The 18450-nt window shown below is 34.9% G+C and overlaps 2 protein-coding genes across 2 annotated transcripts; both read right to left on the bottom strand.

The window, feature by feature from the left end:
* Positions 1 to 10510: 10510 nt before the first annotated feature.
* Positions 10511 to 14223, bottom strand: LOC141707587 (uncharacterized). The gene is made up of 4 exons (XM_074510817.1): positions 12024 to 14223; positions 11356 to 11903; positions 11060 to 11245; positions 10511 to 10976 (listed from the first exon to the last, which is right to left on the bottom strand). Exons 1-4 carry the CDS (start codon positions 12925 to 12927, stop codon positions 10626 to 10628), a joined length of 1989 nt encoding a protein of 662 aa, XP_074366918.1. The 5' UTR covers positions 12928 to 14223; the 3' UTR covers positions 10511 to 10625.
* A 155-nt stretch (positions 14224 to 14378) lies between these two features.
* Positions 14379 to 15239, bottom strand: LOC141707588 (NDR1/HIN1-like protein 13). The gene has a single exon (XM_074510819.1). The coding sequence runs from the start codon at positions 15211 to 15213 to the stop codon at positions 14464 to 14466; it is 750 nt and encodes a 249-aa protein (XP_074366920.1). The 5' UTR covers positions 15214 to 15239; the 3' UTR covers positions 14379 to 14463.
* Positions 15240 to 18450: the final 3211 nt, after the last annotated feature.

The raw sequence follows: 18450 nt of genomic DNA, 5'->3' as shown, positions 1-18450 counted from the left end.
CCTCCATTGGATAGCCTTCTTGAGTCTTCAATTACATTACATGATTGAAAGTAAAACTAATCTAATGAACTTACAAGAATAACTCGAGTTACATTCGAGATTTATGATTACAAAGATTGACGACATGTAAGTCGTATTTAAAACCAAAACCAAAACCATTACACTAAGGTCGAAAGGCCATAACCATCCACCATGCTCATACAACACATAAAAGCATGTTAAAACACATAATCTGATCTTAACATATCATATTATCCATGATCTAATCATAAAAAGAAAATATGACAAAAATCAGAAAAATAAGAATCAAATCAGAAAAACAAGAATCACTGTTTACGGGAAGTAAACGACGTCAAACGCCTTACAGATGAGTCGTTGATAGTTTTTGCTATCAGTTTTGTTCAGACGCTCGTTTACCTATGGAATAGGGTATTCGTTTGCGTAAATCGGACACCAGACCCAGATTTCAGCAAATCTGCAGCAGCCAATTCAGAATCCGTATCTAATATGATTCTCATAATTAGAACAAACATAAATCATGTATATATCAGTATATATACAGATTACATAATCATCTTATGATTATACAACTCACATGAATATCATATATTCAAAACCATACATATATAAGCATATTATATCAACATCAAATCATGGCGAATCACGTACATGCTCATATATCGAAAACGGTTAAACACATAAATGAATTAAAAACTTTTCGCAAGTAGCTCTGATGCCATTGAAGGGTTTTTAGCACATAAACGCAGCGAAAATATAAATTTAAATCTTAAAAAAAAACTGAAACCCTCCGCAGGATCCATGCGAAAAATAATATTTAATTCGTAGTTCAGTATGTTTACCTTAAGAAGCTTTACGTTAATGGAAAGATGGAGGTCTTTAATGGCGATCCAAAAATGATAAACGAAGATCCTTAGCAGCTGCTCCTCAAGTGTGAAACACTCCACCGGTATCCACCAAGAAAACGATGTAATGAAGGAGGAGGAGATAGAGAGAATTAGGGTTTTGTAAATCATTTTGGGTTTAGGCAGAAATAGGGTTTATAATAGTATATTTATAGGCAAAATTTTCAACTGAAAATTTTCCCATAAAATATTATTATTATTAACCCTTTATTATTCTCACTAATAATTAAAACACCTTTTAATTATTAATCCTTTTTCTAAACTCTTTAGAAATAATTCTCTCACTTGATTTAATTTCCAAAAATTAAATTCTTAATTAATAATATTAAGAACCTTTTCTTCATTAATTTATAATCAATTAAATCTCATTTAATCAATTATAAAATTTGCCAATTAATTATTTATTTCATAAGTAAATAATTATCAGCCATTATTAATTAATTCCTCCACCATTAAATCATTCTCTTTTATGGTGTGATCCTGTAGGTTCAATATTAAGCCGGTAGTAGAAATAAATAATAATAAAACTATTTTGTCATTATTTATATAAATTCTCTAATTCATTAAATATGATTAATTAATTAATCATATTTATTCTACATCGTGAGGGATACTTCTCAGCATATTGCGACTATCCGGATAATACGAATTCACTGCTTAGAATACCAAGAACCTATTCAGTGAGTAGTTACCGTACAATTAATTCCTTCTACCCTGCAATGTCATGATTAAATACAAGGCATGGAACTTGTGTCAAGCCTATCTTATTTAATCACTTGCTTTCCCATTCACTATGCTTAGTTCTATTTAATGTAAATTAGAAACTCCTTTTTAATTTCATTCACTCTGGCCAGAGATTCCTGAACTAGCATAAGTGGATCAGCATTGAACATTCTCTTCCTTCACTGGAAGGGGTAGATCCTTTATTGATCATACACTATCTTCATTTACAAATTCCTATACCCAGTAGAGCCCTTATAATTGGCCCTTGAGACTAAGAACTAAACCAAAGCATAGTTCAGTGTACACAAGATGACTATGATGACCTCAAGTCTAAGGATACTTGTACAACTATCACTATGTGAACAACTTCTGACACGTGAGTGAACTCCATCAGTTGTTCAGCTGTGTGAGTCATGTTCAGTGAACTTATTCTATAATAAGCACCTACATACTAGCTATAGTGTCACCACACAAATGTCTATGAGAACAGACATCCTTCATAATGAAGCAAGCATAGTATGTACCGATCTTTGCGGATTATTAATTACCAGTTAGTAATCCTATGACCAGGAACTATTTAAGTTTAGAGTTATCATCTTTTAGGTCTCATTATTATGATCTCATCACAATCCATAAAAAGCTTTACTCTAAACTGTGGTATATCTTATTTAAACATTTAAATAGATAGAGCCCGTAATAAAAACAAAACAAGCCTTTTATTAATATCAATGAAATCAAAACAGATTACATAAAAGTTATTCCTAAATCCTCATACATGATTAGACTTAGGACATATCTCTTTCAATCTCCCACTTGCACTAAAGCCAATCACTCTGGTATCTAATACCCATCTTGTCTTTATGACGATCAAAGTGACTCTGAGAAAGTGGCTTTGTGAGTGGGTCTGCTACGTTGTTATGTGTGTCAACTCTCTCGACGTTGACATCTCCTCTTTCAACAATCTGCCTAATCAGATGAAAGCGCCGCAGGACATGTTTGGAATTTCTATGAGACCTAGGTTCCTTGGCTTGTGCTATTGCTGCATTGTTATCACAATACAATACAATAGGCTCTTCAACACTAGGAACAACTCCCAACTCAGAAACAAAATTCCTCATCCAAATGGCTTCTTTTGCAGCCTCACTTGCAGCTATATATTCTGCTTCCGCTGTGAAGTCAGCCGTTGTAGACTGTTTGGAATTCTTTCAACTAATCGCACCACCATTCAGAGTAAATACGTACCCTGACATGGATTTGCTATCACTTTCTGATTGAAAACTAGAGTCAGTATAACCCTCTATTTTCAACTCAGATTCACCACCAAAAATAAGAAAAATGTCCTGAGTCCTTCGCAAGTACTTAAGGATATTTTTCACTGCTTTCCAGTGGTCTTCACCTGGATTGGACTGATATCTGCTCGTCACACTAATTGAATAAGCAACATCAGGCCTTGTACACAACATCGCGTACATGATAGATCATATTGCTGAAGCATAAGGAATCTTACTCATACGCTCTCTTTCCTCAGGTGTCTTAGGAGACATTTTTTCAGAAAAGGACACACCATGGCTCATCGGTATGAGACCTCTTTTGGAGTTTTCCATGCTAAACCTTTTAAGCACTTTATGGATGTATGTACCCTGGGTAAGACCTATCATTCTTCTAGATCTATCTCTATAGATCTTCATACCGAGAATGTAGGATGCTTCTCCCAAGTCCTTCATGGTGAAGTTCTTTGATAGCCATACTTTGACTGATTATAGCATCGGTATATCATTTCCTATAAGAAGTATGTCATCCTCATACAATACAAGAAATGTTACCGCGCTCCCACTAACCTTCTTGTAGACACATGGTTCATCTATGTTTTTGATAAAACCAAACTCTTTGATTGTCTCATCAAAACGGATGTTCCATCTACGAGAAGCTTTCCTTAAACCATATATGGTTCGCAGCAGCTTACACACTAGGTGTTCATTTCCCTTGGAAAGAAAACCCTCTGGTTGTGTCATATACACTTCCTCCTCAAGTTCCCCATTGAGGAAGGTCGTTTTCACGTCCATTTGCCAGATCTCATAGTCGTAGTAAGCAGCAATCGCAAGCAAAATCCGAATTGATTTTACCAAGGCTACAGGCAAAAAAATTTCATCAAAGTCAATCCCTTGCCTTTGTTTGAATCCTTTTGCCACGAGCCTGGCCTTATAGGTCTCGACCTGGCCATCTGCTCCAATCTTTCTTTTATATACCCACTTGCACCCAATAGGCTAACACCTTCAGGCGCCTCAACCAGAGTCCATACTTGGTTAATATACATAGATTCCATTTCAGATTTCATGGCACTATGCCATTTCTCTGAGTCAACACTACTCATAGCCTCAATATAGGTCACAGGGTCGTCATCATCAATCATTGACAACTCATTGCCATTCTCAATGACAAGGTCATAATACTTCTCAGGTTGGCGAGACACTCTCCCTGTCCTACGAATGGGCTGTTCCACAGAAGGTCGTTCAGTCTGAACAGGTGTTTCCATTTGATCCGTAGTAGTTTGTGCTTCTTGAACTTCATCAAGTTCAATTTTGCTCCCACTGTTTCCTTCAAGGATAAACTCCTTTTCCAAGAAGGTAGCATGTCTGGAGACAAACACCCAATGATCGGTGTAAAAGTAATACCCCAAAGTCTCTTTAGGATATCCCATAAAATTACATTTTTACGGATCGAGATTCCAGCTTATCTGGGTCAACTTTCTTGACATAAGCTGGACATCCCCAAATCTTAACGTGTTTAAGACTCGGTTTCCTTTCTTTCCATATCTCATATGGTGTTTGAGGAACAGATTTGGAAGGCACCTTATTCAGTAAATATGCTGAGGTTTTCAATACATAACCCCATAGGAATACTGGATGATTCGCATAGCTCATCATGGACCGAACCATGTCTAACAAAGTTCGATTTCTCCTTTCAGATACCCCATTTAACTGTGGAGTATATGGAGGAGTCCACTGTGAGACTATACCATTTTCTTTGAGATAATCTAGAAACTCTCCATTCAAGTATTCACCACCTCGATCTGATCGAAGAGTTATAATACTGTGTTTGGTTTGTTTCTCCACTTCATGTTTATATTCTTTGAACTTTTCAAAGGCTTCAGACTTGTGTTTCATCAAATACACATATTCGAATCTAGATCTATCATCTATGAAAGTAATGAAGTACGAAAATCCACCCATGGCTTGCGTAGACATTGGTCCACATACATCTGTGTGTACCAATCCTAGCAAATCTGCAGCCCTCTCTCCATGTCCACTAAATGGAGATTTGGTCATTTTACCCAATAGACAAGACTCGCATGTAGGATATGATTCAAAATCAAAGGGGTCAAGTAACCTTTCCTTATGCAATGTCGGCAGTCTATTTTCACTAATATAACCTAGCCTACAGTGCCATAAATAGGTCAGATTTTCATCATCTCATTTTCTTTTATTAGTTTGTTCAATCTGAAGTAAATCATGCTCTACGTCACATACATACAGATCATTATTTAAAATACCACGTCCATAAAGAACATTATCTCTAAGGATAGAACATTCATTATTCTTAATAATAAATGAAAAACCATCCAAATCCAACATAGGAATAAAAACAATATTCCTCACAATAGAGGGAACGTAATAACAATTATTCAAAATATTAGTCTTGCCCGTAGGCATATGTAAACTAAATGATCCTACAGATATGGCCCCAACCTTTGCTCCATTGCCCATACGTAGAATCGCCTCATCTTTTTCAAGAGTCCTACTTCCCTTTAGTCCTTGCAACGAATTGCAAATATGAGAACCACAGGCGGTATCTAATATCCAAGTAGAAATTTGACCTAGTGACATATTAACTTCGATCATGAACATGCCTGAATCAGAAGCGGTAGTCTCACTACCCTTCTTCCTCAATTCTGCAAGGTAAACCTTGCAGTTCCTCTTCCAGTGCCCCAACTTGTTACAGTGAAAACAAACAGCTAAATTAGGACCAGTCAACTTGTGAGCATCTAGTATGCTCCGGAGTGATAGTGGAGAAGACATGACGAATATAGTAAATCTGTAAATGATAAACACATAACAACACTTAGCAAATATTCAATTTCATTTCAAAACACTATATGAATCGGGTCTTTATTCATAAGTGTCTCCCACTAGTTTATTTAATTTTTTCAACCCCCTAAGTGAAAATTAAGCATTCATAATGCTAGTGGGAATAGGGATCCTACATTCCATCACACAACCTCGGCTGTGCCACGAAACGTCATGTGATGTTCAATAGGCAGACAACTCTTGTCAATTACATCTTATGTTATTCCCTAATATAAGTTTAGCCTCTTGAATAATTGAGTCACGGCTGTGGCACGACAAACTCAATATTCTAAGTCAAGTCTAACCCAACATTTCGTACAATTGAATCAGTCTCCAACGGCCCACGGCTGTAGCACGTACCTACCTTTAGATTCTAATTCAATGTACACATCTCTATGTAATAGACAAGTATTTCTTATTTCGAAATCAAAGCCCTCGGCTGTAGCACGAAATGACAATGATTTAAAAATAAGAACCACTTTCTACCATGTTGGAAGGCTAAGACCGACACAAGCCCGTTGTGTCATTGGCCAATTACTACTTGATATTATTTAATTTTAGAGGGATTATATTACGTTACAATCATAATCATATTATAAAGAGATTCTTCCTTTTAAATTAAATATTTCAAATCAATAATCGATAATCAGATAATTCCCAGATCGGGTGGAGCATTGTCAAGAGGCGTCACTTAATTACCCTTTCTTATAGATAGAAATCTATTGTTGACATAATCATCCTTTCTCTCACTATTGAAAATTCATATTCAATTACGTGTTTCATAAACACAAGAATCTCATGATCGTATTCATAATATTTATTGTTAAGGCAAGAAACGATTCATATTCTAGATTTTCTAGAGCACGCCTTATATTGATTTAAGTTCACATAAATCTATCATCGCATGGTAAACATAGGCATATATCTCATATATAAAATTAGAACAAACATAAATCATGTATATATCAGTATATATACAAATTACATAATCATCTTATGATTATACAACTCACATGAATATCATATATTCAAAACCATACATATATAAGCATATTATATCAACATCAAATCATGGCGAATCACGTACATGCTCATATATCGAAAAAAGTTAAACACATAAATGAATTAAAAACTTTTCGCAAGTAGCTCTGATGCCATTGAAGGGTTTTTAACACATAAACGCAGCAAAAACGTAAATTTAAATCTTAAAAAAAAAAACTGAAACCCTCCGCAGGATCCATGCGAAAAATAATATTTAATTCGTAGTTCAGTATGTTTACCTTAAGAAGCTTTACGTTAATGGAAAGATGGAGGTCTTTAATGACGATCCAAAAATGATGAACGGAGATCCTTAGCAGCTGCTCCTCAAATGTGAAGCACTCGACCGGTATCCCCCAAGAAAACGATGTAATGAAGGAGGAGGAGATGGAGAGAATTAGGGTTTTGTAAATCATTTTGGGTTTAGGCAAAAATAGGGTTTATAATAGTATATTTATAGGCAAAATTTTCAACTGAAAATTTTCCCATAAAATATTATTATTATTAACCCTTTATTATTCTCACTAATAATTAAAACACCTTTTAATTATTAATCATTTTTCTAAACTCTTTAGAAATAATTCTCTCACTTGATTTAATTTCCAAAAATTAAATTCTTAATTAATAATATTAAGAACCTTTTCTTAATTAATTTATAATCAATTAAATCTCATTTAATCAATTATAAAATTTTCTAATTAATTATTTATTTCATAAATAAATAATTATCAGCCATTATTAATTAATTCCTCCACCATTAAATCATTCTCTTTTATGGTGTGACCCTGTAGGTTCAATATTGAGCCGGTAGTAGAAATAAATAATAATAAAACTATTTTATAATTATTTATATAAATTCTCTAATTCATTAAATATGATTAATTAATTAATCATATTTATTCTACATCGTGAGGGATACTTCTCAGCATATCGCGACTATCCGGATAATACGAATTCACTGCTTAGAATACCAAGAACCTATTCAGTGAGTAGTTACCGTACAATTAATTCCTTCTACCCTGCAATGTCACGATTAAATACAAGGCATGGAACTTGTGTCAAGGCTATCTTATTTAATCACTTGCTTTCCCATTCACTATGCTTAGTTCTATTTAATGTAAATTAGAAACTCCTTTCTAATTTCATTCACTCTGGCCAGAGATTCCTGAACTAGCATAAGTGGATTAGCATTGAACATTCTCTTCCTTCACTGGAAGGGGTAGATCCTTTATTGATCATACACTATCTTCGTTTACAAATTCCTACACCCAGTAGAGCCCTTATAATTGGCCCTTGAGACTAAGAACTAAACCAAAGCATAGTTCAGTGTACACAAGATGACTATGATGACCTCAAGTCTAAGGATACTTGTACAACTATCACTATGTGAACAACTGCTGACACGTGAGTGAACTCCATCAGTTGTTCAGCTGTGTGAGTCATGTTCAGTGAACTTATTCTATAATAAGCACCTACATACTAGCTATAGTGTCACCACACAAATGTTTATGAGAACAGACATCCTTCATAATGAAGCAAGCATAGTATGTACCGATATTTGCGGATTATTAATTACCAGTTAGTAATCCTACGACCAGGAACTATTTAAGTTTAGAGTTATCATCTTTTAGGTCTCATTATTATGATCTCATCACAATCCATAAAAAGCTTTACTCTAAACTGTGGTATATCTTATTTAAACATTTAAATAGATAGAGCCCGCAATAAAAACAAAACAAGCCTTTTATTAATATCAATGAAATCAAAACAGATTACATAAAAGTTATTCCTAAATCCTCATACATGATTGGACTTAGGACATATCTCTTTCAACATCGTCGGGGACTTGTAGAGCCTCTACTTCGATGCTTAGGTCCAGAAGATGCTCACCTATCGATGGTGGAAGTCCACACCGACATCTGTGGAGATCATTTAGGAGGCAAGAACCTATCCCTTAAGATAATGAGGCAAGGTCTTTTTTGGCCTACAATGCGAAGTGACTGTGAAAATTTTATGCGAAAGTGTAAGTCATGTCAGCTATACATGATTGTTTCCCATCAACCCTCGGTAGAAATGATTCTAGTCATCAACCCATGCCCTTTCTTTCAGTGGGGTATAGACATCGTGGGCCCTTTCCCAAAGTCTAAGAATCAAGCCCAATACATTGTTATGGCTGTTGACTACGCAACAAAATGGGTCAAAGCCCGACCTTTGGCTAAGATTCGCGAGAAGGAGATGGTAGAATTTTTGATGGAATACATTGTGTTTAGGTTCGGAGTGCTGAGATTTGTTGTAACTGACAACGGAACTCAATTTGTGGGAGATAAGTTTACAGAAACACTTTCGCAGCTCAAGATAAAACACATCAAGTCATCAGTAGCTTACCCCCAGGCTAACGGACATGTTGAAGTTTCTAATCGGATCATCTTACAAGGTCTCAAGAAAAGGGTTGACGAACTACCAAGGCCATGGGTCGACGAATTTCCGAATGTTCTCTGGTCTTATAGAACGACCCCTAAGAGTTCAACATGTATATCCCCTTTTAAAATGGCCTTTGGTTTGGAAGCAGTCTCGCCTGTCGAAATCTCCCTTAATTTCCCTAGGGTCGAATACTTTGACGCTGAAGCGTCGCGAGAAGGAATTCAACTTCACAATGTCCTTATAGAAGAAGTCAAAGACGAAGCGTCAAGAAGAGTTCTCCAACAACAAGCGCGCACAACAACCTACTTTAACAAGAAAGTGAAGGTTAAACAATTCTTGGTTGGGGACTTAGTCCTTCGAGAGTCGGAAGCATCCCCACTGGCGATAACAGGTAAATTCAGGGCCTCATGGGAAAGACCACATCAAGTGACATGGATCGTTGCACCAGGGACCTATCGGTTTTCGATCCTCGACGGAACTCCTCTCAAGAATGCTTGGAATGCCATTCACTTGAAGAAATTTTATCAGTAGTTAAATTGATTGGAATGTATGAATCAAAACTATCTTTAATTATGAAAAATTAGTCTTAACGTAAAGGGGTTGATATGAGATCCCCGTTAAGACAATCACCTTAAATTATCAATGCAATTTATTACTCTCAGACGTCTTATAATTCGTAAACATAAATTTTTGTTACATTAATTACCTTTAGCCCATCAAATCAGGGCTCTCTAGAAAATACATGTATAAAAGCAAAAATTAAGCAGTTCCCGAGAGGAAATATAGTCCCACGAGATTCGAAAAACCTTACTAAGTAACAGAGGTCGATGCACCAGAAAGCAATAGTATATTGAGACTTGAGAAAACACCAATCAAGAATATCCAAAATGTTATCCACTTGAAAATTATTTTCAGTAGATTAAGGTTCTTAAGATGTGATAACAAAAATCAAAAACTTTATGTTAAAATTCACATTAACATAGTGGAAATCCGAAAATCAAAACTTTACATTAACTTCAAATAACAATATAAAGAAAGAAGGGAAAAGAAGGCTTAACAAGGGTGTCAACCCTATAACACTTACACAAAAGGCGGTGATTACCGAAGATAACACAAAGTATAAAAGTAATTAATAATAATAGTAAACACTACACCAACATAGAATAAAAAGCGCGCAATCAAAGGAGACGAATATGAGAGATAATATGTTATGCAGAACTTAAATATTGAAATACAAACAAAACAAAACAATATTCACCAAAATAAGAGCTCATAGTAAAATGAAAATAATCATCCCCAGAAGGGAAGACTCACACAAATAATCCAACAATAATGTACTTGGTCAAATTAAAACATCATACAAACATTACATCAGATAACGAGGCATTCCTCGTTTTCAAGAGTCGAGATCTGCCTCCTTATGCTCCTGGGCGTAATCCTGAAGATAATCTTCGAAGCCATGGCCATTAACATCAAAGCCGACCTTCTTCATCCTAGTGAGGCAATGCCCATACCCATCATCAAGGGCTCCAGCTATATCCTTGATACCCTTCTCCACCTCCAGCTTCAAGTTCAAGTTGTCTGTCTCTAGAGTCTCACTCTTCTCACGAAGGGTCGTGACCTCGGCCTCCAAAGCCTCGCGCTTCTTTGTCTCCTGAGAAAGTGAGACTTCAACACTTTTCAACCGAGAGCCGCCACCCTCCGATTCCTTTTTCAGGTTATCATTGGCCAACTCTAATTCACTTATCTGCGTATAACAAAACCAATAATTTTAACACAGGTGTGAAACTGAGAACATCGAATAAAAGTGAAAGGGAAGCTATAATGCACCTTGGACCGGAAACTTGAATTTGCCTTTGATATCTCGGTAATTCGACCCCTGGCTTCAACCAAATCATTCTCAAGCCTTTTCTTTTCATCTCTCAGGATGTCCCTTTCCTCTTCAATCCTCGAAGGTGAACTCTTACCTTCATCAGCCCTATATTCTTCAAGAAGATGCATTACATCGGATAAATACTGTCAAAACACAAAAATGAAAGGTATTATGTCGAGTATAGTGAATAAGGAAACTTATAAATACAGAACATATGTAAATAAAATGAACATCTATGGAAAGTCATGCATACCCTGCCAGCCCTCCCCAAGCATCGATCAACGAGTTCCGACCTGGATCTCTTAGCATAAGCACTAGAGTCCTGAGGAAGATTAAAGACACGAAAAGCCCGAAGGGGAGCCGGAGCCGTCGAGCCACCAACCAATCTCTCCGTTGGCCGAATCTCAACCCGAATGATCTCTTTGCTTGCCTCAGGGTCGACAGTAGGCTGCATAAATCCTCGATTTCCAATAAAGGTTATAGTCCTGTTTACACCACTACCACCAACATCCTCACAAAACTTCTTACCAGCGACCTCCGGGGCCTCAATAGCCGCATTCCTAGACCTTTTCCGAGAGGGATTCCCGGCTTCCTCACAAGTAACACGTTCAGAGCCTCCAATAACTTTATTTCCAGCTTCATCCAAAAGCTCGATGGAAATAGTTTTTGACGAGGTATTCTCTTCAACCCTCGGAGTGTCGACAGCCCCAACCTTCGATTTCTTCACCAACATCATCATTGCCTTTTCCATTTCCACCAGCACTCCGCTGTCTAAAAGTTTTTTCAGCGAACTCCCAGCAACTAAAAAAAAACCAACAACACATAAAAAGTTACATCAACAAAAAATATATATGTAGATATAAAACGAGTATGGATAAAGGAAAAAAGGATGACTTTAAAAGACAAATTATAAGGTCTTACGGTTATGCTCTTCAAGGAACTTAAAGTCCTTCAAATCATTATGTGTAAAAACGGGTCTCGACCCCTGAAACCCATCAAGATACTCAGCGTCATATTTATCGGGACCATTTAGATACTCGACGGTCGACTGCGTCACCTTCCGACAAGGCATTACAAATTCCAAGTCCTTACCCCCGATATAAACCCACTTGGGATGGTATCCCGAATTAGAAGATTTAACACTGACAATCTTGGGTCGTTTACTCTGGGTATCGAAATAAACCTTACCGTTATGATATCGAATACAATAAATTGAAAAAAACAGTTTTACTGAAGGAATCCTATCTTTCTCACTACACAGAGCGATAAAACTAGTAATCTGAGCTACAGAGTTAGGTGATAACTGAGCAACCTCACACCCAATAGCCTCGTACATCGCTAAGTGGAAAGGGTGCATCGGAAGTCGAAGACCATATTCAAACATAATTAAAGGGATACCGTGAATACCAAATTCGGGCATCACCCACATACGCTCGTCGGGGGTCGGAACACGTAACTTATACCCATTCTTTAAATCAACCCAAGACTCTAATTTCGCCATATTTAACCTATGATTAGAAAAGTGACTTATATAGTCAAGACTACTACCCCGGGGAAACTCAAGGCGACCAATTTCCAAACTCTCACGAAGAACTCTCTCTCTGAACTCTAAGGTACGATGACTGAGTGGCGGAGATACCTTAGATGCTACCTCGACGCCAGAGAAAAGTTCGGCTTCGTTCATAAAGTTGAAAGATTTACACGAGTTTAAGTTAGAAATTTCTAGATTATCTAAATTTATAGCAGATTCTTCATCTCCTTCATCTAGAGGACGTTTCTCAAGGTTTCGAAAAGGATTAGAAGAGGAAGAACTGGGATCAACCATAGATTCGAAAGAAGACAGTCAAGAACACACTCAGACAATCAAGATTTAGAGATGAAGAATGCAATTTAGAAATCTGAACCAACGACGTTAATAATCTAATTAAAATAAAACAATTAAGATCAGAGAAAACTTACAGAGGAGGTGGCAAAACCCGGAGAGAGGATATGGCCCTTTAAAATAGCACTGTAGCATCCGCTTGATAAAAGAGAAGGAAGATGAAGAGTTTTCTCATATATAAATCATCACAACAAAATTACTGCTTTTACACATTCCTTTCTTACCCACATGCATAATTATGCAAGAATAGTAATAAAAATGAAAGAAGGGAGAATAAATAAAAACACACAGACATGCCAAGTAAAAACGTGACAAATAATAAAATAAATATAATAATAAGCTAAAATTTAACCTTTTATTCTTTTTATTTACTTCCTATTTTTTGCAGGTCATAAATAGGTACCGCAACAACAAATCTAAAGATATTGCAACAATATTCGCGGGAGACAAATGTTGGGTCTCATAATAGGAAAAGAAGGAAAGATATTAGATAGGATTAGAGGATAAGAGTTTCTAAATGAATAGCCCAATAAGGGCCCATTTGTAAGGGAAAAAGGCCTAATTGGGAATTCCTATAAATAGAGCATATTTGCCCTACTTGTAGAGAGTTAGAAAATTAGTATCAATAAAAGAATATTGATCATCACTTAAATATGACTCAAATATAGGGTCATCATTTTCCATTGCATTAGTTGCTTGAGAAAGAACAGAGTTTCATGTGAAGAAGCTAAGAATTTGTCTAACATTACTTTCCTAAATTCCACTACATTTTTACTCTTTTCAGGAACCGGTGTATGAAAATTTGAGCAGGCATGCCAATTTCCAAGGGGAAAGCAAGTAGCTGTGAATATATGTGATACATAATAAATACTAAACTCGAAGCTGATAGTGATGCTTTTATCAAACAAGATTTATTTTGCGTATGCAGCTCTTTATATGAGTTTAGAATATTAGGAGTTTCCAAAGTATATTCGAGATGATCAAGAGGTACTGTTTACAAGTTATTACAAATTATGAAGAAATTGCTTTTCTGATACAATATCAACACTACAGTCTAACGCAGACACGATGACATAATGATATACTGTGTCTTTTCTATCGCAAATTCGCTATCATAATTCTGTTTTGTCACAAAGCTCTGAAATCATTCATACTTCCACGAGTACAGTTTATCAAAAAATACTAGAAATTAGAAAATTTTAGCTTGCTCGTTTTAAAATATTTACTAAATCATACATCAAATTATAGCCTACATATATCAATATCGTGCATAAGACACCACTAACATTGAAGTAGTAGTCCTCTAATGTCTAATCCTATAGTCTTGGCGATTAAACCAATTCAAATACTCCTATATCAAACAAATATAATAACACAACACATGCAACCAACACTATTAAACAAATGATAAATTCGAGTATAATTTGACTTAGAACCGTTCCAAAACAAGAGATCAAGATAAATAATGTTAGAAAATGTCTACCACAACTTAACACTATAGTCGCAATGTTTCGAAACTATCTTCGATTTCGCCGTTAAACTATCCACCGTTATATCACACTTAACTTTAACAGTTATCTTCCACGTCTTAACGCCGCCAACTTTAATTTTAATCGGCGCTTTCAAATTTAACCTTAACGGCACCTTCTTCTCCTTTTGCGCCATTAACATCTGTGAATGAACGGCACGTGACAACACAATGTTATTTCCTCTTAACGCCGTTTTAAAAACCGTTACATTATTCGTCGGCTGATAAAACTCCGGTAAAACACCGGCGGAGAGCCGATCGCCGGAAAAGTAGACTTGTACGGAGCTCTTCTTCACGTAATAGATTCCGATTTTGTCGTTCGGATTGTTCGCGCGGATGCTGACGTCAAATCCTGGCGAGATAGGGCGAGATGAAGAGAGATTAAAGCCGGTGATCGCGATCGAATCGACGGTGTAGTTCGGAGATTCCGGCTTGTAAACAAAGTAAAACACCGCGGCGGCGATACCGAGTAGAAAAAGGAGGAGAATTGCGGCGGCGAGAGTATATTTAAGGCACCTACAGCAGCGATTGCTACGGCGGCGATTGAGTTTGGAGAGCTTTTTGATGCGCTCGGCGTTTTCCGGCGGCGGATGACGGTAGATTTGGTCTTTAGGAAGTTGAATAATGTAAGTATTCGCCGGAGCAACGGCAGGTTTCGACGGTGGCGGTGAGTCAACGCTGGGGTGGACTTTATCAGCCATAGTGAAGAGAAGCAATTGAGGTTTGTTATGGATATATAGTGAGTCTTATATAGGTGTGATGTCTGTTATAGAACGAAAGCGCGTCCGCGTTCAAAAATTACGCGATATAATGAGAATGCGTGCCAAGTGTATTAATGCGAGTATGCCTCCAAATGCATTGTAATCACCAGCTGTAGTATATTAAATCGGTTTGATTTTTATGTTAAAAAATTTAGTATTGAATAAGTATTTTATTGTCTTTCCAGGTTCAGTTTTTGTTTTTTTGTTTGTAATTTTGCACAGGTGATAGCGATGTTGAGAAGGATACTTGCAAGTTTCAACTATTTTGAGGCTTATTTTTACAAAATCGAAGCTTGTTCCAACTATGTGAGTATTAGTGATTTTATTTACTAAATCAAACTAAAACAAAACCGTGTCAACTCTTTTATTTTATTTTTATTATAATTGACAGTGGAAAATAGGACAAATAGTTCGTGTTTTTAAGATTTCAAAGGGTTGTAAATAATTTACTACGAACAATACAGAACGCACAAGTAGTATAAGATTTTCAAAATTTGTAAATCATATCCACCTTATAAAAAAAGTAAAACAATGAAACAATATTTAAGTTTGAATTCATTTTTATATAGATATTATACCTGGGTAAGTTTATTTATTTATTATTGGAGGCTCGGTACGTTTTCCCCTAATAATGCTTCGTTAATTCTAACAATTTTCAGTTAATTCTTAGGGATTAGGGATTGCAACGGTTCAGGTTCAGATTGGATATTGTAAAATCCAAATATTTCCGGGTTATCCAAATTCAAATCCGTCGGATTTCGGATCGGATCGGGTATTTTTCGGGTATTCAAAATTATGATAATGTAGTCAAATTTAATATTATATATACATACAAACACTATTAATCACATTTATATGATATCTAAAATTAAAATACATTAACTAATAAGTAGTTAAACACATTATATTGTACGGGTTGACACGATAAGTAATATCTAAAATATGTTGATAACATAATATTTAGTATTTTATCACAAATTATTTTTTAAAAAATATATACAAAGTACATATTACATAATAAAAGCTGATTTTGAAATAAAAAGTTATAATTCACTAAATAAGTGTTGATAATCTTGATAATAATTTACTATTATTCAAATAATACAAGAAAAATGTGTATATTATATGTATTACATCTAAAATATTACATATAATCTATAATAAATATGTCATGTTTTAATCGGGTTTCGGGTTTGGATCGGGTTTGTATTAGATTTCGGATTTCGGATAGGGTATCGGTTCGGTAGAGTTGAAATCCAAATCCAAATCTAAAATTTCGGGTACGGTATATCCAAAATTTTGGATTTCGGATCAGATATTCGTCGGATCAGATTAATTTGTCATCCCTATTAATTCTAGATTAGTATTGGTAAATTATCAAGGTTTATCTGCTAAAATACTTTTAAAAAATTTGAACATCTCCCATTGTCCAAAAAACGTTTAAATTAAATTTTTTTGAGTTGTCAAACTTTTTTTGTTCACGTTATCTTTCCGAAGTCATGGGCGAGAGTGGTCGTAGAAAATCTAATAAGTTAAATTGAAATGTTTTTACTGTTAAGAATGAATAATTTCATTGATCAACTTTTGAAATATAAACAGAGTATATTTTTCAATAACAAAATTCATCGTCTAACTGAAAGTCACGCAAGTTATCTCCAAACATTTAGACAATAAATTCTTAATATATAAAATAGATAACTCACAAAAAAATGCCTTGTTAAAATCTTGCAAGAGTAAAATCCTATGAGAAAAAACTCAGGAAAGAAAAAGAGTGCTCTTTTATACAAAACTAATAAGAACTATTGTCTTTCGATAATTATAAGAATTCCTCGTATCATCAAAATTTGAAACTAAATTATTTTGTATTTCAAAGTCCCTCGTTAGATTATTGTGATATAAAGTCTGAAAAAAGATACACAGTAAACCTCTTCCAAATATCCCGAACATAAGAACAAATAAACCAAGAAAAATATATTAAAAATAATAAGAAAATTATATTCGATAATAATTTATTTGAAAAAAATGAATGTATATATAATATGACATCAAAAATAAAATAAGATCTAATCAAAGAATATCTTTGGTTAGACACAAAATTTCCATAATTAATACATAATTAGTCATTAACGACTCATAAATATTCAATAAATGGTCAAAAACCATCATATATGACACTCCCGTATTGACACAAATAAGTCACCTCACATGACACATCATTCTATAAATAAGAGCAATGAGTTTTGATATTCATATATTTTAAAACTTAATGATCATTAAAATTCTTAAATTCATAATAACGACACAATTTGTAAACATTTCTTAATTAAGAATAAAAGGGTGTAAAACAAAAACGGCCGCATTAACTAAATTTTAGACAAAATTATAACTAATAAAATCATTATTTAACTAATATCAAATCGTGGTCAAAATAGAAGCATCAAAACTTGTTTGAAATCTTTTCAAAACGGAAAGAAGTAAATCTCCTTAGATGCATATTAGTAAGCACATCAATCACCCTCGATAATTATGAAAAACTAAAAAAATTATTAAGAATTTTAAAAACTAACTTCCCAAAATCTATTCAAAAATCAAATTTTAAGAGTAACAATATTATTTCCTAAATTATGTATATTACTGTACTTGAATCAAAATACCCAGACTCCCTCTCCCTCTCCCTCTCCCACTGCTCCTCCTGCTCCTCTCATCTCATTCTTCGTCTTAACAAAATAATTATACCGAACAAACAACTTTCAAAAAGTAACAGTGTACACAAGATTACACATAACACATGTTAATAAGAATTATCTTTATTTTAACTTAGGCCATGACATAGTTGAGATAATAATAACACTGATACTCACAATATTACACATATAAAAGCTCAATTTATAAATCAAGAAAGATCAATGCAAGTACCGAGACCGCAAATTAGATTGATTAGTGAACCAAGTCAGTAACAATCAAAATTGCACATTACATACAATACTCTAACTGTCATATAATTTAAAACAACTAATTACACTGAGATTAACACTCACATCATCAAACAATCAATATTAAATTTTAATTTTGAGGATCTTAATGTTCATACGAGCCGTGACCTTAATTATATACATAGACTCACATGTATTTGTCTTTGAAAAGAACAAATAATTAAGCAATTAAATTGAAATGAGT

The sequence above is a fragment of the Apium graveolens genome, chromosome 2, assembly GCF_009905375.1.
Source record: "Apium graveolens cultivar Ventura chromosome 2, ASM990537v1, whole genome shotgun sequence".
Lineage (NCBI taxonomy): Eukaryota > Viridiplantae > Streptophyta > Magnoliopsida > Apiales > Apiaceae > Apium > Apium graveolens.
The sequence above is the reverse complement of the archived record's forward strand: the minus strand, read 5'-3'. Positions and strand labels throughout refer to the sequence as shown.

Coding starts and splice junctions, on each gene's coding strand:
- LOC141707587 (XM_074510817.1), bottom strand. CDS start 12,927: ATGGTTGATCCCAGTTCTTCCTCTTCTAATCCTTTTCGAAACCTTGAG. Junction 11,904..12,023: donor GTTCCTTGAAGAGCATAACC/GTAAGACCTTAT, acceptor GTTTTTTTTTAG/TTGCTGGGAGTTCGCTGAAA. Junction 10,977..11,059: donor ATTCAAGTTTCCGGTCCAAG/GTGCATTATAGC, acceptor TGTTATACGCAG/ATAAGTGAATTAGAGTTGGC.
- LOC141707588 (XM_074510819.1), bottom strand. CDS start 15,213: ATGGCTGATAAAGTCCACCCCAGCGTTGACTCACCGCCACCGTCGAAA.